General features: G+C 32.8%; 1 protein-coding gene across 1 annotated transcript; it reads left to right on the plus strand.

The window, feature by feature from the left end:
• Nucleotides 1–4,531: 4,531 nt before the first annotated feature.
• Nucleotides 4,532–12,832, plus strand: LOC126727020 (pyrophosphate--fructose 6-phosphate 1-phosphotransferase subunit beta). The gene is made up of 16 exons (XM_050432473.1): nt 4,532–4,824; nt 5,011–5,172; nt 5,294–5,415; nt 6,878–6,931; nt 7,024–7,130; nt 7,734–7,839; nt 8,274–8,337; nt 8,529–8,617; nt 9,314–9,445; nt 9,659–9,829; nt 9,930–10,045; nt 10,331–10,442; nt 11,543–11,627; nt 12,063–12,107; nt 12,291–12,359; nt 12,534–12,832. The coding sequence occupies exons 1-16, from the start codon at nt 4,626–4,628 to the stop codon at nt 12,608–12,610; spliced, it is 1,710 nt and encodes a 569-aa protein (XP_050288430.1). The 5' UTR covers nt 4,532–4,625; the 3' UTR covers nt 12,611–12,832.
• The last annotated feature ends 11,943 nt before the right edge of the window (nt 12,833–24,775 follow it).

A 24,775-nucleotide genomic window follows, 5' to 3' on the forward strand; every position in this document is an offset into this window, starting at 1 on the left:
CTGTCATCACTACTGCATGGCAAGTACTTTGTCCATGAGCAAAACTCATGTTACATGGACCGATATAAATTTAATCATTGACCATTAAATGGGTATAAGGAAACATTATGAATCACATGCACAATGGGATTAGGTAGTCGATCTTCATCTTGATAAGCTCCTCATCATTTGGGTCAATGAGTTGGAACCCATCTATGCGTAACAAGGGCCAACGCTGAAAGTTAAACAATATAGATATGCATAACATTAAAACAAAAAACAATGCTAAAAGCTAGCATTCTTTAAAATAAGAAACAAACTTGCAAAACAAATCTTTATTTGTTATTTACATCTGAGAATGGTATGAAACTTGAAGCCACTTAGCCACGATATGGATAGTTGCTTTAAAGTGCAACCTAGGAAGCACAAGTGTGGATTTGGGTTTGGGCGCGGTGCGACAACACAGTAATTTTTGAGAAAGTAGGATATGAGTGCAGCAGGACACGTTTATTAATTAATTATTAAATATATAATTATTTATATTTTCTATATATTGCTAAGCATTTTTTATATATATAATGGTAAACATATATCAATTATTAAATTGAGCAATCAACATATTTTTTACTTATAAAAAAAAATCAACATATTAAAATGAAATATTTTGGTACCGAACAATTTTAATATACCTGTTTGATATATATATATATATATATATATATATATATATACACACACATATACTCACCAATTCTTTTCTTTATTTGTCTATAATCTCTCTCTTACGTGCTCCCTTATCCTCCTTCACTTAAGTCTTATCTCTACCAAACCCCAATATTCCCACATCCCAAATCTCATGCAAGCTGTGTATTTAGTTCTTTATTTTTGGTATTTCCAGATAGTAGTCTACTACTGGCATGTCTGTCTCTAATCAGCCCTATGAGAAACTTTATATCATTGTCGCTTTTATTCAGATTTTGAACTCGTGTCCTGGCGTATTGGGCTGTGTCGGAACAAAAATTTGTTTGGAATGCATGTGTAGTTGCGTCCCAATGTATCCGACACAACTGTGGCAACCAAAATGGCGCACCCGTGCTTCCCAAGAAATATACGCCATCATATCCTATTTTGGTCATATAGAATCAGAATAAAGGACGAAGATTAGAAATGAGGTTTTGAACCAATTGACATACGGTCAACTTTTTGGGTTTAGTTCCATCTTGCTTGAAGCCAAGGGATGCATGCAATTAATGTTATCACATATCAACCCCTTTCTCTCTCCCTCTTGCCTTCCTAATAAGCCAATTAGGTGCGCTTTTTTCTTCCATTTCTATTGGGCCAAGTGGTTGGATTTGAGTGGAATTGCTAAGGTTGGGTGCGGGTTGGCTATTGTGGGTTTGTCCAAGACTCCAGGCCCTTGGCTTATATATAAAGAGCAACCCCATGCATCAGTTTGCAATGTTTGACAGTACTGGGCTGTCTTAACGGGATTGATTAGATTTATCACTTTTAGAAATATTGGATCTGACAGATCCAAGCCCAAGTGCTATTGTATGTACCCCACAAACTTGACAACAGCAAGCTGAGGAGTGAGGAGGCCATCACTTCATCTCACTAGTCACTATCAAGGCGCAATGAACTACCTAGAAATTTTGATTTGTTCCACATATACAACACCATTACAAATGCTGGTAGGTTCATTAATAAATGGACAAATAAATTATGTGGATCCTAAATTCCTAATACAACCTCAACGAGCGTTGAATAATTTTTCTTTAAACTTTCAATCAAAATAAAAAGTAAAAATATTGAAAGTTTATCCTATTCAGTATCACAAAACACAATGTCGTTTTAGGGAGTAGATAGGCAAGAACTATACCCACTGATTTGCACATATTATGGGTCTCTTAATTCTTAATTTGAAGTTTTGAACCGCACTGGTTAAGACTGATCCAATAGCATCCATTCAGCAAAAATAAAAAAAGACTTATCCAAAAGCACTTTGGGATCAGATTGTCCGAATATACTTTTTGCGCTGATTTTCACGCGCCCCACCAACCCACAGGAAGATTAGGTAACAGTGTAACACGTTGACAGTATGATACATACTGAACAAGACCATTATAGACTAACCTTCTCAAAAAAGAGAAAAAGACCATTATAGACACTAATATTATTTAATTAACCAAATAATTAAACCATAAACAATAAACAACCTCATCATTCTTCTTCTCAAAAAAATAAAAATAAAAATAACTCATCATTTTCAACATTCACTCAGATTTGATCATACGGTTCATTTTTACTTAATGAAATTTTAGCTATAAAATCCAAATATTTTTCATAAGGGCAAATTACAACTTATCTACTTATGGTTTGACCCAAATTTAAGTTGTCTACTTATAATTTGAAATTTAGCACTTTAGTCACCTGAGTTATGTTCTGTTAGGCTTCTGTCACCCACCTCTCAATTTTCTGTTAAAAAACACATTTTAATACAAAAATATAACATAAAATGGATCAAAAAGTTAAGGGTTTAAAATTTTGCAGAAGAAAGATGAACATTAAATAAAAAATTCAAATTTAATATAAAAAAATTCTCTAAAAAAAAGTTCTAATAAAAAACACTAATCTTTTTGTCACAAACCCATCAAAACGAAGGTGTTGGCCTAAAAGTGAAAAAAAAAAAAAAAAAAAAAAAAAAAAGAAGAAGAAGAAAACAAAGCATGAATCTTGGCTGGATTTTTGAGAGAGAGAGAGAGAGAGGGAGAAAACTTGAACTCCAATAAAAACATGACACAAAAGGTTTGATTTGATGAGACCCACCTCAAATGGCTTGAGACCCATTTCCTAGGGTTGTCATCGCAGAGTAAACAAGAAGTATAAGAAGCAAGACAAATGTTTAATTCAAATGGTAAATGGGTAACAGAAGCCTAATAAAATATAACTCAAGTGAGTAAAGTGTCAAATTTTAAATTACAAGTAGGTAACTTAAATTTAGACTAAACCATAAGTGAGTAATTAGTAATTTACCCACTTGATACCTAAATGTTAAGTTAGCTTGTAACATTGTTATATTATGCAAACATTGACCTCAAGTTGAAGGAGGACCAAAAAGAAAGCTGACGCCAATGAAAAGCTGATGATCATGATATGTTATTGATAACCACCTTTCCCAGGATATACTCTTCGTACCAAACCAGATATGAGATAACCTTATATTCCACACTATTCAAAACTCTTTTTAATTTTTCCAAAATACCCTCAGATCCAATGGATTCGAACCTACCCATGTCACCTTTGATGATTCGATAAAGTAAAATAAAATAAACCAAAAAGAAAATAAAATAAAAGAGGAACAATATCATAAAACCGGAATATACTTTTTGTGTGCATTAATCAACCACCCACCAATCAAGTGAAGGTTAGGTGAAGCACAAAGACAATGATCCAATACCTTCTCTATTGCGACCACCATCACTTACCCACCAAAAAAATTTCATCAAAAAAAAAAAAAAAAAAAAAAACTACCCCCAAAATAAATTAGATTATGTAATCCCTCTCTGACTATGAAGCCATTGCTGTGACCTATGAACCATAAAAATAAAAACTACCCAATGCTCTTATTGGTAATGAACACTTTATTCTTTTTTTGTTAGGATTTTCATTAAACCAGATGGAAAATTAAATTTCTATTAAACAACTACTTTTTTTATTCTTTTTTAAAATATTTTTCTATTAAATTTGATAGATATTCTAAGGCGTGAATTGCATTGCAACTTTACTATTGTTAATAAAAAAGACAAGTGTTGCAGCAAAAAAATAAAAATAGTTAAAAGGAAAAAAATGCATTTACCTAATAAAATATTAAAAATATAAATTTTAATTAGTTCAATTAATAATATTCTTTCTTATAAATTTATTTATTTATTTTGGTTGAGAGACTTTTAAACTTGTGGCGCCAGTTTTTAAGATATTTTACCAATTAAGTTAACTTAAGCCCACAATACCTCTCATAATTTTTTGATAGAGTTTCAATCTATAACGTCAGCTTTTGGTGATTGTGTTTTTTATTATTAAACTAAAATATTAATTGATTTTTAGTGTAAGTAAGGACTAAACTCCAAATCTCTTATAATTATTCTCTAAAAAAAAAAAAAAAAATCTCTCTTAATTTTTTTTTTTTTGAGAAGCAAAATCTCTCTTAATTGAATGTGAGAATAATGATCGAATTTTACTTATACCAAATAAAAACCCATAATATTTTAATTTTTTTTTCTTTCTTTTTTTTTTTGTTGAGAATCCTATAATATTTTACTTTGATGGTAAAAGGTATATATATGTTTGATTATTAAAAATAATACTACTAATAATAAAAAGTTACTAATCAAGCAAGCCAACACGTGCACTATAAAAATATAAAATGAACCTTTTCCGATTTTTTCTAAAAAATAAAAATACTCTCATCAGTCAGATCCAACTGCAACTACATTTCAGGGCGAAGAGTCCGAAACACCAAAAAAGACCATATTGCCCCATGTGAACCAGACTCTTATATTACTCGTCACTCCTCACTCTCCAAATCTTCGACAGTTTGATAGGTTTCACGCGCCGTAACAGTCTCTACACACACACAAAACACAATAATGGCTTCTCCTACTCTAGTCCCTAACGGCGATATCGCCGCCATCGTTTCGGCCTCGTCTCCAGTTACCAGCCGATTCGCCGCCATATACAGCGAGGTCCAAAGGAGCCGTATTGACCACGAGCTTCCTCTCCCCTCTGTTCTCAGAAACTCCTTCAAGATCGCCGACGGTCCCGCCAGCTCCGCCGCCGGCAATCCAGGTCATTCTCGCAACTCCTACTTATTCGGATCCACCGAGTTTTCGCTGAATCCAAAAAACTTCGATTCCGTTTGAGTCTCGGTTTCGCGCTTTTCTCTTTGATTTCAATGATAGTGTTCAGGCATTTGGTTATTGGATTTGAATGTGTTGCTTCGTTTTTTTTTTTTTTTTTCTTTTTCTTTTTCAGATGAGATCGCGAAGCTGTTTCCTCATGTGTTCGGGCAACCATCGACGGTGCTTGTACCAAGCGATACCGATGTGTTCCGGCCGGATCAGAAGCTCAAAATCGGCGTCGTTTTGTCTGGAGGCCAAGCTCCCGGAGGCCACAATGTTATCTCTGGAATCTACGGTGAGGATCTCACTGAACCTGTTATTCGACGTCGTTTTATAAACTATTAGTTCGAATATTCTTTCGAATTATTGTAATTGTAGTTGACTGTGTTACTGTGTATTGGTTGGTGGCGGTATAGATTACTTGCAGGATCGCGCGAAAGGAAGCACATTGTACGGGTTTAGAGGCGGCCCTGCTGGGATCATGAAGTGCAAATATGTGGAACTCGATTCAGACTACATTTACCCCTACAGAAATCAGGTGAGGCCTTTTCGTGTTATTCGAATTGATTTCTAGTATTCGACTTAATTATTGCGCAAAAAAATGTGATGCCTTTTGATTAGTATAATTTGATGTGTGTGAATTGTGCCAAAAAAATTGTTTTTGTGAACAAATATGCTGTATGGAAATGCATATGCATTGGGAAATAGGTGAGTGGTATTGAAGGTTGTATTTGATAATAAGTTATATTGTGTATTAATGTGAATATGATGTGGTGATTTTAGGAGAGTCTGGCACCTTTTAGACTTGGACTTTAGTATGGGTTTATATTCTAGTATTCTACTATAAAAGGCTTAATCTTTGGGATGGATACTTAAATATGGTATCAGAGTTTGGTTTGTTTGTTGGCTTTATGACCAATGTCTATTTGTGTAGTTAGGACCTAGTTGGCAAAGGTTGTATTGGGAGTCCAACATTAGTTAGGTTTGGACTTCGGTATATGTCTATGTACTAGTTGGGCTGAGCTTAAGCATTAAGGTTTTGTATATGTTGATTCTAATGTGTGCGTTTGGATGCACTTTGCTGATTGCTTATTTGCTAAAAACAACCTAGAAAAGGAGGGGGAAAAGTTTTTTTTCTTTTTTTTTTTCAGTGTGAGGCCTGCCAAAATAAGCTCAAAAATCTGGGTGTTTTGGGCTTGCCAAACACACCTGTGCAAACAGGGGCGTAGCCGGAAATTTTTGGTTGGGGGGGCTGAGGTAATATTATTATATTGATTTGCAATTCAAGAAAAATACAAAGTATGACATATATACATATATACATATCTTCCTGCATTAGTTGTAGAAAAAAAACAGAAAATCTAACCAAAATTAGACTACATTTACAAGAAATGATATTTATAGAAATTAAATATAACAAAGTCACTATAAGCAACTATAAAATACATAGCAGTTAAACTCAACCAAATTAGACTACTATGGTCAAAAATAAATTCAAAATCAATTGCATTCATCTCAACTAAATTCAAAATCAATTTCATTCCTACTAATATTCTAATACTGTATCCTCTCTCTACTCTCTAATGATAATTCCCATGCCAGGACTTTGAATAGCTATGGGACATAACCTCACTCAAGAAAAAAAATGTGAGATATGGCTGACATGTCTTAGAGAATGAAAGGAAAAGTCAAAAAGATGAAAAGTAGGAATTTGGGGTGGGGCATTTTTATGGCTACGTATTGGAGGAGGGGCCAAGTTTTTCTCATAGGGGGGCCAGCTCTTAAATGAGAAAGTGTGAGACCTATTTCTTCCTACTATTATAGAGATTTTAAAAACTTTTGGGGGGGCCATGGCCCCCCCACGGCATAACGTGCCTCCGCCCCTGTGTGCAAAAGTTTTATTCACTGTGTATGTAATTTAGCCACGAGCTATACATGCAGTCATGCATGTTAAAGTTATAAGATAGTCATTTAATTTGCTTGCATCTTCTTTTTATCAGGGAGGATTTGATATGATCTGCAGTGGGAGAGACAAGATTGAAACTCCAGAGCAGGTGAGTTTTTTTTTTGTCTGGCTTATTTATTAACTTTCTACTAAGTTTTTATGTGCTAAGACTAACTGATTGCAAATGGATATGATTTTCAGTTTAAGCAAGCTGAAGAAACAGCATTGAAGCTTGATTTGGATGGACTTGTTGTTATTGGTGGGGATGACTCCAACACAAATGCCTGCCTCCTTGCTGAGAATTTCAGGTTATCTCACGAGGAAATCTTGTTGAAATAATAGGTTTTTATCTTGGAGTAATCTATGCTTGTTTATAAATTTGCATTTTAATTTCTTTTATTATAGGGAGAACTGCACTTTCATTTTAATCATGGTTTCAGAATGATGCCTAAAGTTATCAATATCACACTTAGGTGTCTCATGTTGAAAGCTGTTAGGTTGACATTAACTAAAAATGATTGCAAGCTTTGTGAAAAGACAAGTACCCACCCTTAGTGCTTTCATGTCTCTCTTTCACTTTCTCTTTGTAACTCCAAAGTCAAGAAAGGAACATAAATGCAACCACACTTATCCCCAAAAAAAAAAAAAAAACTCCAACTTCAAGAAAGTTGCCTGTTTTTGCTTTAGTTGCAGATTCCTCCTCATCAACTCCAGATAATTTTGGTCATTCATTGGCATTTTCCGTATGATATCTTATTCTAGCTCCTAGCAAGCAGCCCAGGGTTGAACTAACAGGGTTCTTTAGACTTTAGTATATTGCTGTAAAGTTTCTGTATAAAATATTTTATTTCCCCATATAATTGTGTTAGTAATCTTTTTGTGAACTTGTCTTTTTTTATTTGTTCATTCAGGAGTAAAAATATGAAAACTCGGGTAATTGGATGCCCTAAGACCATTGATGGTGATTTGAAATGCAAAGAGGTTCCCGCAAGTTTCGGGTTTGATACCGCTTGCAAGGTGATTATAAGTATAAAACAAAAATTTCCCCTTTGTTTTGTATATGCTTCATCTTTCATATTTTCATATTATGATATTAATTATATAGAAAGGAAAAAAAAAAAAAAAAAATCACATACAAGGCTCCCACAAAAGTGAGAGCTTTGTGACTTTTTTTTTTTTTTTTTTTTTTTTTTTTTTTTTTTTTCTCTTTCCTTACAACAAATGGTGAAGGGGGGAATTTGAACCCAAGTTCTCCATAAAAAAACTGAGCAGTGTCACTGAGCCATGAGGCTCTTGGCAATTATACATGAACTCCGTAATGTAATGTGATCTCATTTTCTGGAAATTTATTTCTAAAATATCAACATGTTGTTCAGTGAATGTTGTCATTATGAGGCACTTGAAAACTTTCATGTTTGTTCTCATAATAATTTGTTTTTATTTTCTTGCAGATTTATGCAGAAATGATTGGAAATGTCATGGTCGATGCCCGGTCAACTGGAAAATATTATCATTGTACGTATCATTCGTTTGAGATTGTCACAAATAGCATCATGTATTTATTTTCAGTACTGTGAAATCGCAATTGATTACACATCTATGAGTTGTAACCAACTCTTCCAATATCCTCTCATATTATCTCATCCATCAATTGCCAAATGTATTGGTTCCTGTACACTAATTACTACTAAATCGTGTCTGTGCAGTTGTACGGCTTATGGGGCGTGCTGCTTCACACATTACGCTAGAGTGTGCTCTACAAACTCATCCAAATATTTCTATCATTGGAGAAGAGGTATCTTCATAAATCTATTATGTTGCTTTGAGGAGACTTGTCTAGCCTGTTTAGTTGCTCATTACTTTTTCAAGAAAAGAGAAAAGAAACATTAGGCTCTTCTTCTATCTTTTTGACAATCAAAGCATCTGATGAAGACTTACGTGAAATAAAAAGGTTCGAGTTGCAATTTAAGGATTGTCAACAAAATGGGTAAATCTGAGCTCCTGTTATTATGAACAGACCAGACTAGATGAGGTTTCCTGGACATATTGACCTTTTCCTGACCCAAGTTGCATTACTTAATCTATTTAAATAGTTTTTAATTGCTTTAATACATAATTTATGTTATTTATTATTTTTATATATTTTTATTTCTCAAAATTTGTTTTAAGCAGATTACCCTAATCTCAAAAAGGACTGCATTGAGATTTTTTCATCCCAATTTCTATGCAATATGCATCAGCAATTTCTATCACACAGAACTTTGAGTATTTTATCTGGCAAAACTTCTTTAAGATTCACAGCCTTTTATTCAATATCAACTGAGGATTGTTTGTTGCAGCTGTTAAAAATAGTAGTCATCCCATACCTCCACAGAGATTGATGAGGGATGTGTAGAAATTTGTTGGAAACATATGGTTGGTTAAAATTTAGGAGACACTTCTTTGAATTGACATATGCATATGATTCTAATTTGGATATTTCTTGCTGCAGGTTGCTGCTAAGAAGCTGACATTGAAAAATGTGACTGACTACATTGTAGATGTAATCTCTAAACGTTCGGGACTTGGTTATAACTATGGTGTTATACTTATTCCTGAAGGTCTTATTGATTTCATTCCAGAGGTATTATTCTCGATCATGTAATCTAGTACTATGTCCTTTATGCCCCCCCCCCCCCCCCCCCCCTCTTTCTTTCTTTTTATCCCCCCCTTCTTTCTTTTTCTTTTTTTGACTGGAATCTGGATATTTGGGAAATCGATGAGCTACTGTTTTACATGTACATAAATGAGAACATCAAGTTGTTGATATATTATTTTATTTCTTTGACATTTGCAGGTACAGCATCTTATCTCAGAACTGAATGAGATTTTGGCCAATGATGTTGTAGATGAGGGTGGGCTATGGAAAAAGAAACTTGGCAATCAATCTCTACAACTTTTTGAATTTTTACCCGAAGCAATCCAGGAACAGTTGCTGCTTGAAAGAGATCCTCATGGAAATGTCCAGGTATATGTTTTATGTATATTACTATATCTGTATATGATTCTCACCTATTTGGAGTTGTTGTAGTAATTGTTTTTATGTTATACCTGTTTTCTACAACCAGGTAGCTAAAATAGAAACAGAGAAAATGCTTATTCAAATGGTTGAAACCGAATTGGCGAAGAGGAAGCAGGAAGGCACATATAAAGGCGAATTCAAAGGGCAGTCCCACTTTTTCGGGTACTTATATTCGTTCCCTGAAAAGATGCTAACATTTCAAGTCACAGAGTTGAACATAATTTTTATGCCTTGATGGTGGGTCTGCATGTTGATGTATGTGATTTGGGCATCAGGCTTGGGGCTACCCTTGATAAAACCTTATGTTCCTGACTCATATAGTAACTTAACATTCATAGTTTCTCCACATTTTGTGGGGCAATTGATATTGAGAAATTTTTTCCAAGATTAATGTCCAGGACATTGTTTGTTATCTTTCAAGTAACTTCTGTGTAATTCTCTCTGTAGGTACGAAGGGAGATGCGGTTTGCCTACTAACTTTGATTCTAGCTACTGCTATGCATTGGGATATGGTGCAGGAGTGCTCCTTCACAGTGGAAAAACTGGGTTGATATCATCGGTCTGTGTTTCTATCTCTTTTTGCCTTACCACTTGATTGCGAGGGGGAAAGGGAAATAGGATGAATTTTTAAGGGATATTGCATTTATTCCCCTGTTTGGTAGTTTTGTGAGACTTTCTATTTCATTTCATTCTTTTCAATGTAATCCATCCAAAAGCGGGCAGAATGATCCATTCCCCTCATAAAAGAAAATAATGTTTTTACCCTCATTTCCTTAAAAACACAAAAAAATAATTAGTAACCCATGCAATGCATGAGAAAAATTCAACAAAAGAATATATTCATATATGATACACATTTATTTTAAAAGTATGAAAAAGGATATAAATATTTTGATTAGAATTTGTTTAGAGAAAATCAAACCCAATTTAATGAAAAATATATGGAATTTGATAATTATGGTAGTTATTAATAGGCATTTATTATGATTTGATTTGTATGTGAAACTATCGATTCTACCATTTGAAGGAAATATGATGTAATAAGATTTTAATGAAGAGTATAAACGTACTACGAAGAGTATAAATATAGGAGGTTTTATATAGAATATAAAATTAAAAAATATAGGAGAAAACTTATATAATACTTTAGGTGTTGTTCCTTAGTTTCTGCCATGTAGCTTCTTAATTAAAAAATACATTTTTATCTCATAAGAAAAAAGTTACATGGTAAAATCTTAAAAGGGGAACTTAAAGGACAGCACCTAAGTACTGTACTTAAGTCTTGCTCAAAAATATATATTAGAAAAATGACATGGAAATATGTGGGCTTTTGAAAGCCTATGCGGCCACATTAAAAAGTCAGAATTTCATTTGATATATATATATAAAATAGACATAACAGTTTAGTATATTTTTATTTCTTTTCCTTTTTATAACTTCCAAAAAAACCGAAAACACTTACTTCCATTATGTTTAATTACTCCAATCTGCTTAACCCCCCCTACTTTTTTTTCCTACCTTTTTCTTTGCTTTTGATTTCACATTTTGTTTGGTAGTTTATTTATTTATTTATTTTCCATTTGATAGGAAAAGTTTAATTGTTCTGATAATGAAAATGATAACTAAGCCAAATCTTTGTACTTTGCATAATGTCTCCAGGTTGGGAATTTAGCTGCTCCTGTTGAAGAATGGACAGTTGGTGGGACCGCATTGACTTCATTAATGGATGTTGAGAGAAGACATGGTATTGTTAATGTTAACCTTTTCACTTCATCAAAATCTGCAGATATGATATATGAGAACTTTTCCTTTTCTCCCTTTCCCAGTGAACGTGCTGAACAGAACACACTATTCCATTACTCTTAATATATTCTGCAACCTGTTTAAACACTTTTTTTTTTCTTTTTCTTTTTTAGCTAGCAGTAGTGTAGCTGCCATTCTATGCAAGTAAAACACATATTCTAGGGGAAAAGAATTATTTTCATTGAACTGTCATGGCAGAGTGTTTTATGGAGTCAGTTTATTAGTACCATGTTAAAGTTTTAGAAGTTCTGAAGAAAATTGTCTTGGCAAAGTATTTAGGATTTTGGGTCTATAGTTTCACATAGCATATCTTTCATGTAATTTATCATTTTTCTCAATAGTTTGAGCCCTTATTGAAGTTGAATTCATTTTCCAGGTAAGTTCAAGCCTGTGATCAAGAAGGCAATGGTGGAGCTTGATGGTAAGTGTTTTCGGCAAGCTTCTCATGATGTTCACTTACATATTAAGTTGTACAGATCAGTTGTAGTATTTCTCTTTACACATGGTGTGCATTCGGTATATACATGCAATGTTCATCACTTGTGCTAATTTCTGAACCAAGAAAAAAGTGATCAGCAAGTTAATTAACATGATGAATTTTCAGGTGCACCTTTCAAGAAATTTGCGTCCTTGCGGGACGAGTGGGCAATCAAGAATTGCTATTTCAGTCCTGGTAGGTCATTAATTTCGAATTCATCAACCATCACTTTATGGCTCTCCGGAATATTGTCCCATCCAAATGCAAACAATTCATCATATTGCCTGCTATCTATTTTGTTTGCATTGACTAAAAATTGAGTGTCTAATTTAAATATGTAACTTCTGTCTTTAATGATTTTCATTGCAGGTCCTATCCAATTTAATGGCCCAGCATCACTTGCCGTTAATCACACCTTACTCCTGGAACTTGGAGCTCAAGCTTAGGCATGTCGTTGAACTCATGCTTTGATGCAAGTTCATATATTTTAGAGGAACAAATTAAACCTACACTGTTGTGCATCTTTGGGATTTCTATCTTTTGCTTTTGCTAGAGGAATTTTGAGAGTTGTATTTTTTTTCTTCTTTTTTTTTTATGTATTTTGAGATGATCTATCAGGTAAGTGGGTGTTTTGTTGTCATAATTCATAAGAAACATCTGTTTTGCTACATTTTGACAACACTATAGACAACAAATTTCACAATTTTTTCATACCTTATAAAGCAGGTGAATTTGTGATAGTGCAATATCACGTTCACCAAAACCTATAGAGCTTTTATTAAACACTAATCACAATTTTTCTTCTCAATAGTCGTGAAAAATATTGTGAAATTTGTTGTCTATATCACAATTTGGCATCTCAATGTCACTTTCACTGTAACCACCACTTATTGTTTCGAAGGTAGTAAGAATGCCTTCGGTGACATCCAATAGAAAGGATGGCAAATAAGGTGGTGAAGGAGCCATAAGGATTTCAAATAGAGCAGAGAAGTGAAATACCCTGTAAAACCGATCCACGACATCGGAAATGTGGTGAATATTTAGCTAGTGGCAGACCTCATTAACCATGACACTAGAGTTTGCAAAACGTAAAACTGTAAAAGTAACCAACTGGTCCAACCCTTTTGATGCACAATTTGTACACAATAAAAAGAAAATGCATCTGGCGCCATCAGCCCGTTCTGCTCGCAGTAAGCCTTTCTCGTTGACCAAGAGATCAGATTCTCGTTCACCCACGGGACCGTTTTCCTCAGGGACCAAATTATTAGATTCTCTCCCATGGACCGTTAGGAAACAATGGCGATCCTTATGTTACATGAGAGACTGAAATTTTGCTACTTTGTGGCATAGTCCCAAAGCTGTCTTTTTAGCCAGAGATTCCATGTCAGAGAGCACTCTTTGTAATGTAGAGACCAGAATCTTGGGAGTATCTATATATCTATTCTTGGTTTGCCATTGCTAACAAGAAACTTGGGTCCTCTACTGATTACTTAGTGGGTTAAGAACTTGTATAGTTATAAACCCAAGCTGGTCTTTCCATAAATTATTACGGAGGCCATATAGACTTTTTTTGTGTTTGTTGACATCCTATCAATTATACACCCCAATGGCTAGTTTTTCCCCATCCTCTTGACTGGACTATTAGTCTATTACTACTCTAATTGTTGATGATATAATATATATCTTTTGAAGTCCTATTAGTTTTAAAACGAATCACACGTTAATTGAGTTGCCAATGTGGCTACCCATTTTTAGCTGGGGACAGAGATGGTCAAGTACTACCTATTTCTACCTCTACCTCTTATCTTGTAGTAAACCATATATATTCAGCCAAAAAAAACTAATACAATAGACATAAAATTGTCACAAACTGCAAATGACGGCAGGATATGTTAAAAGGACTTCTATTGATATTAAGTTAGTAACTGTAGGGAATGGGTGTTCGGGAAGGAGAGGAGTTGTAAAGACTCCAATCAAGCAAATGGAAGGTTTGACAGTTTTTACAGCGATTAGTTTGCTCCACTTTTAGTAAACTTGATAAACTAATCGCTGTAAAAACATACTTTGACTTATCGCTGAAGGTCATGTTACCTGCAGATGCAAACTAAATTCTACTTCCAAAATCAAGGATCAACCCATGAGGGTTGATTTCAAATACTTTGTAGATTAAGCTAAAAGCATGGTTTTCTTCTACAATGAAAATATTAGAGTTTTGGTAATAGTAACGAGTTCTGCTATATAATGGTGTTACCTGTTTGGATTGAGCATTGCTCATAATTCAAACTCAATTCTCGTAACTCATTTTTTATCTTTATTTTTTTACTTACTTTAGAAATAATCTGTTTGGTTTCATATCTTGGTACATATTCCTTTTCTATAACTATAATTTTTGCATAAAGTGATGGGGCTCATTGAAACCCATAACTCAAAACTTAAATATCTGAATTGTGTTTTCTGTTTCGATGGACCCTACATTTTTTGAGTTTTGGATGATAAAAGTTGAGTTATATAACTAAGTTTTCATCCATCCAAATACCTAAAAATTCACAAAATTTTTCATACCCCACTCACGTATTCAACTCACTAGATCTCATTCTAACACAGATAAAAGGTATGTTCGACTAAAAATTATGTGAGAATGTTGGTTCCCTCAGACTCTCTCAATAGTAATCTCATACCTTTTGTAAGTCTTATTAGGTGCAATTATAAACAATAATTGGTGAGGTTGGTGAATACTTTCCCTATGAGAATGAGTTTGTTCTGACAACTTTCTGTCCCCTCAAATTGGTTGAGGGGATGTGTACCGAGATGTCTTCCGAGGTGGCAGATTGAAGCTTCCCGTATCTTGTAGCATCAAATACAAATTTCACTATAGCTACAAGTCATTAATAGGTTAAGATGCTTTTGAAGCTTCTTGCGGATGCCTCTTATCTTGGGATGGGACTTCATTTGAAGTCCCATCCCAAGATAAGAGAAATGAGCTGAGATTCATTGAAACACTTCTTCAAGCAAATAATCACTATCCGAATAGTTCGGTTGTCACTAGCCAGAAAACAAAAAAAAATTCAGGTTGGTCCCTGCCTGTCGAGTCTCACTGTAAGGGAAGACTTTTTATCCCTCTATTAGCATACAGTAAAATATCAATTGTAAACGATTATGTTCCCATATTTGTAGAGATGTGTTTGGATTTCAAGTTTTTGTTAAATGACTTTATTAAGTATTAATTCTATATTGTAGAAATTGATAATCAATTTAATTCTTATTAATCTATGGATATGAAATTATTGGGGTAAGATATTATCCTCATTTATAATTGAGGTACTTTTGTTGAAGCTCAATTTATGTTTTTAAAATTCCTATGAAATGCCAAGAACCTTGTAATTTAACCAATATTTTTTTTGGTTTTTTCAATAGAAACATCTAAAGTTCAAATTCAATCACTTCCAAATATCAATATTTAAAATTAAAAGAATCAATCCAATCCAATAGTATGAAACAATTTAAGTTAGTCACAATTATTCTTCAAATCCATGGATTTTAAATCCTCAAATCTACATGCAATTTTAGGACTTTATGACTCGTAATAACTGAAAGTCATAAACGAAACGAGTCACGTACATACATTACTCGTTGGCAACATAAGAACCAGCTTATTGTCATCAATTTTTACAAGTTGTTGACATCTTCAGGTTCGGGATGATGCTTGGTATATAAGAACAGAAACATAAGCTTGATCCCAAAAGAGTAGGGCCATTGAGAAGTTGAGTCTATGAAAGGATTTCTAAGGAGGGCTTTTTGAAGATTTGGAGGGCGATTTAGAATTAGAGGTCATTCATGACAGCAAGCCCAGCTTCATTCAAAAAGTTCTCTGTGCTGTGTAACCAAAGAATATATACATACATATTCATCCATAAAAAAGAATATATACATACAATAAGAAAGAAAAAAGAAAAATCAAAGCCATGCCTAATGCAGTTCTAAACACTAAATAGTATCTATATCCTAACATAATTTGTTGGTCTCCCCTCCATGTCCCAACATCAATTATAAACAGTTTCTTCTCATTAAGAGAAACGGGTAATGCCATTGAGCTACAAATTTTTTTACCACTTCTCGTAATGTAATTTTACCATATTATGTCCCCTTTTAATGGTTTAAAGTGAGCCACAAAAATTTTAGACAAGAGTGATGGAAAGACTGAACATAATTTTACCATATTATGCTCCCTTTGAATGGTTTAATTAAAGTGAGGATAAATTGGATATGCCATACACTTGTGTTATTGAAGGAGCAAATCTCCTTCCTCATCCTTGCACCTTGTATTTCTAAGATGACAAGTCCCTTTAGCTTGACCAAAAAATTTTAAAAAAATAATAGAAAGTTACAAAATTTATGACACTTTTAGGGTGGGGGGATACTTCTCCATTAGTGAACCTCATGTCATGAATTATTGCTCACAAAGTTATCACCTAATCATCTTACTGGTTAATCTAGGGAGTCGGTCCCTGATAATACTTTGAACTCCTGTAGTAGCTGGAAAAGAGAGAAAGTCTGAAACTTGGCTGTTTTGCCACATAAAATTGGCTGCTTGTGCCTTGCAACCACTCTAAAAGCTTTGATGCAGCTTAAAGGATAGTCACTTTTTCTTAGCAAGACAGCACGGCTTTGCTTTATCTTTTGAGACTTTATATCCAAAGTTCTATGAATCACATGCTTCTGATTTGGCACTGTAATATCCTCTTGCTACCTATTGTGAATGGTCACGTGTGCCTCACCTTTTAGATTTATGGGTTTGCTCTATCCATCTTTTCCACATATTTTAATAATATACTTTAGACTATACAAAGTCTTAAAATATGTTATAAACTTATAATGACACCTGCTTCTTTATACTATAAAGTTCTTTTTGATAAATTGATATTATAAAGTACTTTAGATAGAGTTCATGTTCATGTCACTTAAATATAAAGCCAAGAGAGCTGTATGGTTTTGCACTAAGATTGAAACATCCCACATGGTCGGTAAGAGCATAATTACCTTTCATGCAACTTGAACCTATCATTACCAAGGGGAAGTAGACACCAAAAGTTGTATTCGATTTTACCTTTTGGACCATTGGATAAAGTTACTAAATTAAAAATTATACATTCAATGAGAAGATGACAAAAAGGGGTTGCCACCTCATTTCTTTTCTATTGTCACTAAGAAGGTTACATTATATATAATTTCATATAGTTTAATGATAAAAATGGATTGGATAAGTTTTGAGAAAAGAAAATGTGATAACCCAAGGCAACAACATATATGGTAGGAGGGAAAACACTAGCAAACTTAAAATGAAGGATTTGGTTAACAATGAAATTAATAAGTGCACATGTTAATCAAATATCAAGAAAAATACACATAATCACAATGAAAATGCGCAAATCTATAAATATTAAAAAGCAAAGGCCTAATGTGAGAGAGTATAAGGTTTTGCCATGTGGCATATTCTATGAAAAAAATTGAAATACTCTTAAACCACATTAGAGATATAAAAAAATTTAAAAAATTAAAAAAAAATTTAAAAATAGAGATTTTTTATCTCTTTTGGTTCAATGTTTCAATATTACTTTTTGTTACATTTTTTATTCAAAGTTTTAAGACTACTATTTGTTTCATTTGGTTCAATTTTTCAAAACTTCTCCTCTCTCTCGCACACAAAAAAACTTTTTGCATTTTCATTCACCCTTTTAATTTCTACTCCTTTGTATACATATGCTCACAGCTCTTCATGCCATTTCATCTCAAATACACTCAAACAAAAAATGACGTCATTTACCTTCAACCTTTAAACACCACCTGCATAACTCCAACATTGCAAGGAAGGGGGCTTGCATTTTCTATTCAGTGACAATAGCTTATAGTTTTGATGATGAAGTTGGACGTTGTGAATTTTGTGAAGATTGTGATTTGGTTTGAGTCTTTAGGTGTTTGAGATTTTGGTTTTGGAAAGTCATAAATGTATTTTGTTTTAAAACTAAAGAAAAAGAAAAAGAAAAAGAAATATTTTAATTGATTATTTATGAAGTTAGCTATTTTTTTATTTTTTTTTATTTTTTTTTTGGTGTGTTAGAACTCATAATTTGTAGGTTTCTTTGTAGGTTTTTTTGCTACTATTTTGTGCAGTATGAGCCATAGTTATAAAAATAAAAATTGATAATAATTACAAAGTATTTTCCATTTTTTTTATTTATAAAAAAAGGATATGAAAGCCTAACTAAAAACAATTAAATTTTGATAATTGAATGTGTTTTTAACCAATTTCTCTTTGTTTAATCATGTTCTATTTATGTTGATACTTACAAATGATTTCCTTAATTTCATTGAGATGATGAATTCAGTGTTTACAATTAAGGTCTTTGGTTGTGAGAATAGAGTAATTAAGTGTTTGGGAGGTTGCTTAAATTTATGTAATTTTAGGATATAAAAGTATTTCATACTTTAAATTCTTATTTAAAAATTTCAAAATCATTTAATTAATTTAAAAAATAAAATCTACTTTCAACTGTAAAGTTATAATGTGTTATAGTCTTAAAGTGTTATACATTTTCTTTAATAAAATATGAATTAATAAAATCAAGTTTTAAAGTATTTCAATATTTTAAGTAAACATAAATATTATACAACAATATAAGTATTATATGTAGGTCTTGATATATATAAAAATTATTTCAAATGAAATTCTAAAATAGTCCGCGCATCGCGCAGGACATCATCTAATTATTGATAATTGTACTCTCTTTTTTAAAAGTATGAATTACAACTTTTATTAAATATTTGTTATTTCTTAAATTATACTCTTAGAATACTCATTAACAAAACCCTAAATTAATAGTACTTCCTATTTAGACAACCTTATCTACAACTAAAATAAAGGCATTAGAAAAAACAAAAAAACAAAAATAAAGGCATTAGATGACCATCAATCACTACCACTAGAACCTCTAAAGCAATTAATATGATAGTAGTTACTAGTTAGGACTTCTCATGTAATCCAAATACTTTTAAAATTGTCTGATAGTATTTAGAAGTTCTCATGTAATCCAAATGCCTTTAACCCTAAAATATTTTCAAAGAAGCAAACCAAAACACGAACCCTTATTATTCTCTCTTTATTCTTTACTTCCTAGCAAGATTTGGTAAATGGTATCATCAGAAAGTATAAGCATCTTTTTGCTACTGCAGGTCCATCAAATTGAAGTCTCATTAATCTACGCGGTTCATCAAATATTTCCTGCAGTAAATATATTCTTACCACTTACGGAGTAAAAAAAGAAGAAGAAAAAGTTTGTCATGGTCATCTGACTCATCTTAGCATCCATCCAGGTCATATTATTTAACTAGACCCTTTGATACATTTGTCAAACCAACCATAATTGATAATACACCAACCCTTTTTGCAATTGGAAAAAATAGTAACTTGAGGGAATTTGAATTCACTCGTACACGGGGAAAAACTTCTTTATTTATGCCTTGCATGTGAGAGTCGTCGAAGAGAATAATTGCACTTGGTTGTAATTTGAAAAGCCACATTCAAATGGTAGGTAGGCATCACATCGAAACCACCATAAAATAAGTAGTTTTTTTGCTTAGAGACATTGATAATATAAAAGCAACTTCGAAGGAATAGAAGAGTAATGCAGAAGAATTCGTATAAGTATCAAAGTCAAGCACGAGATGAACGAGGAAGAGAAAAAAATGGTGAAACCCAATGCATAGTGCTATGAGCTTTGAACCCATATGTGCTTGCTTTGTCCAAACTCACAACCATTATCGTTTAGCTTAGGTGTCCTACTTCGGGGATTTTTCGAGGTTAATTTCCCTTATTAGTATTACATTAGTAGTATTGGGTTCGAAGTGAGCCATATATAGTGGGTGAGGCACTACTATAGTGGTCACTAGTGAGTCCATGTTAACTTATAGTGCCCAATAAGTCATACCCAAAAAGTTAGATATAATTTCTTCCAAGTTAATTTATAGTGCACAATTAGTCTTACCCAAAAAGTAAGATATAATTTCTTAAATCTTGTATCTTACATCTTCTAATTAAATTTAACTAGTCAATATAACTTATAGTGCCCAGTCAGTCATACCCAAAAAGTTAGATATAATTTCATAAATCTTGTATCTTACATTTTCTAATTAAAATTAACTATTCAATATTTAGTCATACCCAAAAAGTTAGATATAATTTCTTTAATTAGAAAATGTAAGATTCAAGATTTAAGAAATTATATCTAACTTTTTGGGTATGACCAATTGGGCACTATAAGTTAACTTGGAAGAAATTATATCTAAATTTGATTGCTCTAGGGAGGGAGAATAACACATACTAAGTTTTGTCTTACAATATATATACATAGGAATGTATCTCATATGACAAATCCTTGTATCATCTCTCATTTAGATTTGAATTTACTTATTTGAATCCCATATGTATATAGAGAAATTCCATCTCTAGTAGCTTATTGGTCAATTCGTAGTAGGATTTTGCTTTTGACAAAATTTAATTATAAAGTTGGTTGTAACTTTAGACTACAACCTTACTCAATATATTTTTATTGGAGGTAAATTTTGACAAATTCACCATTGGTTTACATCTTCTTCTTATATCCTCCATGCTTACAAAATTTCTAAAAAAATTAAAGATCAATGGCTATATTATCAATAAATATTTAAATTGCAAGTTTTTGTAATTTAAAATTATGCATAAAATAAAAACTTATAGATCATGTAGTAACTAATATCTGATTGACACAAATTTTGACATGTGTATTAAGAGTGTAAAGAATATGCAATTTAATGATTAGATTTTCAAAATATGTAATAATGTTTATTTTATTGAATAAGGTTGTAACATTAGGCTACAACTAATTTTGTAAATGTAAGGACTCAATTTGTAACGACCCAAAATGATATTGGGTTCGCACGTAAAAAAGCCCAAACAATATCATTTGTAGAGTGTGGGTTTGAAAGGCTAGGCCTTGGTCACCGGACAGTGGTTAGTCGTGGTATTCATACAGAATTAAACCGTGTTCGCTCGAGGAGTCTTTCTCCTTGAGGCGGTCTGGGAGGCTCTGGTTCTTAGCCTTTTTTCCCAGCCCCTTCTCCGGATTGCTTGCTTCTCCTTTTATATTAGCCTGTATCCCTTATCCTACGTCCACGTGTAGGATCGACTTTCCAGGACTAATACTTGTCCCATCAGCCCATACCCAAAGTGGTTGGGGATGGTTGTAAAAGCTGAAGAGCATGACTCTGTCAGGTGCAGAGTATTCAATGGCAGTAATGGCAGCTTTCCCTTTGTCCTTGGTCGTTATACTATCCAGCGTCCCCTTCTCTATTGATATAGATATTTTAGATTTTTTCCAAAACTGTTCCTATACCGTTCTTGCCCTTTCTTTCAGGGGGACCTCGGATATGCCGAGGACAGAATTATCCTCGACTATGTCTCAAGACTACTTGGACTTTTATTACACGTCCTCGGCTATACCCCTCCTCAGCTCGGGCATTGGGCCCCAATGTAAAAATGGGTCAGGACCAAAAAAATTCTTAGGCCCCACAGTAAATAAATTTTGTCCTTTTACTTTTGGGTTATACTGCATTAATGCTGTTTTTGTTCCTCTTTATGTCAATACTTTGTTCATTCTATCTCACTAAGGATCCACTTAGATTGAAATTGAATTTCAGCTCCATTTATCATATTACATAAGGTTTTTCATCATTTCTTGAAAGTAAACTAAACTTTTTTTTTTCAATTAAAATCAATAGTACACATATAATTATAGTTTGATAACTTCTTCTTCCATTTTTTTTTTTTTTTTGAAGTATAGTTTGATAACTTAATTCTGATACATGGCACGTAATTAAACAATCAATAGTAATTCCTTAATATAAATTGCAAATTTGATTATATAGAGTGATAGGTTTAAAAGGGATGGATAAAAAAATCAACAATGTGTGTTTGAATACCGTTTATTTTGTTGAAATTAAAAAATTATTGTTGAAAGTACTGTAGATAAATGTAAAAATTAGTTGAAATTCTACAATGAAGCTCATAAATAGTGTTAAAAAGTGTAATGAGACTCATAAATAATAGTAAAAATAAGTTAAATAATGAAATAATTTTAATTTTTAATCTTAGCCAAACGCACACTAAATATTATCTTTAAAAAAATTATAGAATATAGGATCTACAAATAATAAACAAGTGATTTGATTACAAGAATGTGCTTGAAAAGACGAGCTATTCGCTTGCATAAAAAAAATTATTCACTGATTAAAGTCATCAAAAATTAAAAAATGCTAATTAGTTTGTTATCTTGAATGAGAAGTCTAGTGAGCAGCTTTTTTGCATTAGTTTATTAGCTTGTTTGTTAATGCATAGCCTTTCAAAACCTCAATTTTTAGATACAATTTTTTTTTTTTGGCCACTTTTAATAATTATAGAAATAAACTTTCTAGAAAAACTGATTCAAATTAATACAAATATATATATTTTTTTATCACAAAAAAGGGAGTGGCATTAATTGATGGTGACTGTTTTCCCCCCAACCTTTGCAAACCTCACGTGATACAATAGATACATCAGCATTTGGAAATTAATTCGAGTCCACCATTGTCTCAAAAGCTAAGTCCATCCAAAGCAATTTCAGCCAAGAAAGAAAAAAGTCCAATTCATCAAAAGCAACAAGAAATCTAATAGGTCCTCCCCACACCACTCATGCCACATTATTATCTCATATGTTTAACAATCTCTAATATTTATTTCTTACGTTTTCATCAATATAAAACTAGTCAATGTGGTTCATTGTTACAGACTGCCAAGTACAAAAGTTGTTCCTTTCAAGAAAAAATAATGAATTGTCTTCAACTTCTTCCTTTTTTTAAAACCATATCTTTAGTCCCTAATCTCATCCGACCAAAGACAATTATGATTCTTATAGTATTTTGTCATGATATAGAATAATGGGATTAGCATAATTTTTCTATCATTAAAATGCACATCAATTCTTAAAAGGAGCATTGAGTTACTTACAGCTTTTGTCACCACAACTAAATTTTGTACAGCACCACAAATGGTTGGTATATACTATATACTATATACTATATTCTTACATTGTCATATTATTGTCATTCTTGAAATCACCTGCCCACCACCAAGGCACCAACTAGACTAGCTATATGCTTCTGTTTCCCATTTCTTTTGTTCTTTTTGTCAAAAGTATTCAATTAAAGATTGTCCTGCTTATATGTATGAGAGAGATAGAGATCCTAAGTAGCCCTCTATATATAATTTTTGTCTAATCATTCTCATTCGTAGGAAGAACTGCGCGCTATGCATGATATTTTCTTTTGGCAAAATTTCATGTAAAAATTTTTTCAATTGTAATTGCATTGTGTCATTGAGGTTCTTGCTTATAAGGAAGAGTTCAAAGTGTGATGGTGAGAATCTCGATCAAGTGAGATTCAACGTGTCAAGAAACATTTCGAGTGAGATGGTCAAAATTTAAATTTGAGTAACAATTCATATGAAACTTGCTCAACTATTGGTTGAGAGAGTTTTCCTAGAGTAGCCTCACAACCTTCACCCTCTCTATATTGTCATACTCTTTAGAGGAGATTCATCCAAACACTATTTATCAATCCCAAGTGTAGAGAATCAATTGGAAACCATAAATGTAATCATAAATCTTCAAGGCCATCAAGTATTCAAGAGATCGAAATTTGTCCTAGAGATGTTGTAAGTTATATAATCGCGACTATCTTCTTAGTGGATTTTATAAATTGGGCATAGCTCAGTGTGTTTTTTCCATTTTGAGTTTTCACTCTGTAAACAATTCACGGTGTTTGCGTGTTTGAATTTTGCTATGATTACTTGATTACTACCTTATTTCCATGTTATGATTCTAATGTCTCACATGGATTAAATATAGCTTAACTATGTGTTTATAAACTCTTGGGCACCCTCTTGTTACAAGCCGGTTTTCAATGGTGAGTTTTACTCATGAGTTCCTAACATTTAGTATCAGAGCCAACCACCACCCTAAGTAATCAAGTGTAGCTCATTGATTTTGTGATCAAATGAGTTGTGGCTTTGTGGTTGGATCTTGGAGGGGGCGACCTAGAGGCTAGATTAAAATAACTGTTGGCTGCGGAGCGTGGTGATATGTTATGATTCTAGTGTTCCACATGGATTAAATATAAGCTTAACCATGTGTTTATAAGCTCTTGGGCAGCCTTCCTTTACAAGCCAATTTATAGAGATGAGTTCTACCCATGGATTCCTAACATTCCATTATTTGTGAAAGTGTTTAACTAATCACTTGGACAATAATTTGCAAATTGTTTAAAATTGGTAGAAAACCGTTGTAAGAGGTCTAATGTTTTTCATAAATCTCAAATTTTTAACTAGCCAAGTAGTCATGAACTACAAACTATAATTTCACACAACATACTTCAATATAAAATTTATTTTCTTAAGTTAAAACTTGGAAGACACTAGCTAACGCAAAATGACTAACGCAAAACTTGGAAGACACCAGCTAACGCAAAATGACAATGTCAAAGTT

Source organism: Quercus robur, chromosome 5 (genome assembly GCF_932294415.1).
Source record: "Quercus robur chromosome 5, dhQueRobu3.1, whole genome shotgun sequence".
Classification (NCBI taxonomy): Eukaryota; Viridiplantae; Streptophyta; class Magnoliopsida; order Fagales; family Fagaceae; genus Quercus; species Quercus robur.

What these genes read in the sequence shown, in the direction of transcription:
- LOC126727020 (XM_050432473.1), top strand. Translation starts at nt 4,626, where the DNA reads ATGGCTTCTCCTACTCTAGTCCCTAACGGCGATATCGCCGCCATCGTT. An exon ending in TTATTGATTTCATTCCAGAG is followed by an intron (nt 9,446 to 9,658) that starts GTATTATTCTCG and finishes TGACATTTGCAG; the next exon opens with GTACAGCATCTTATCTCAGA. An exon ending in ATCCTCATGGAAATGTCCAG is followed by an intron (nt 9,830 to 9,929) that starts GTATATGTTTTA and finishes TTCTACAACCAG; the next exon opens with GTAGCTAAAATAGAAACAGA.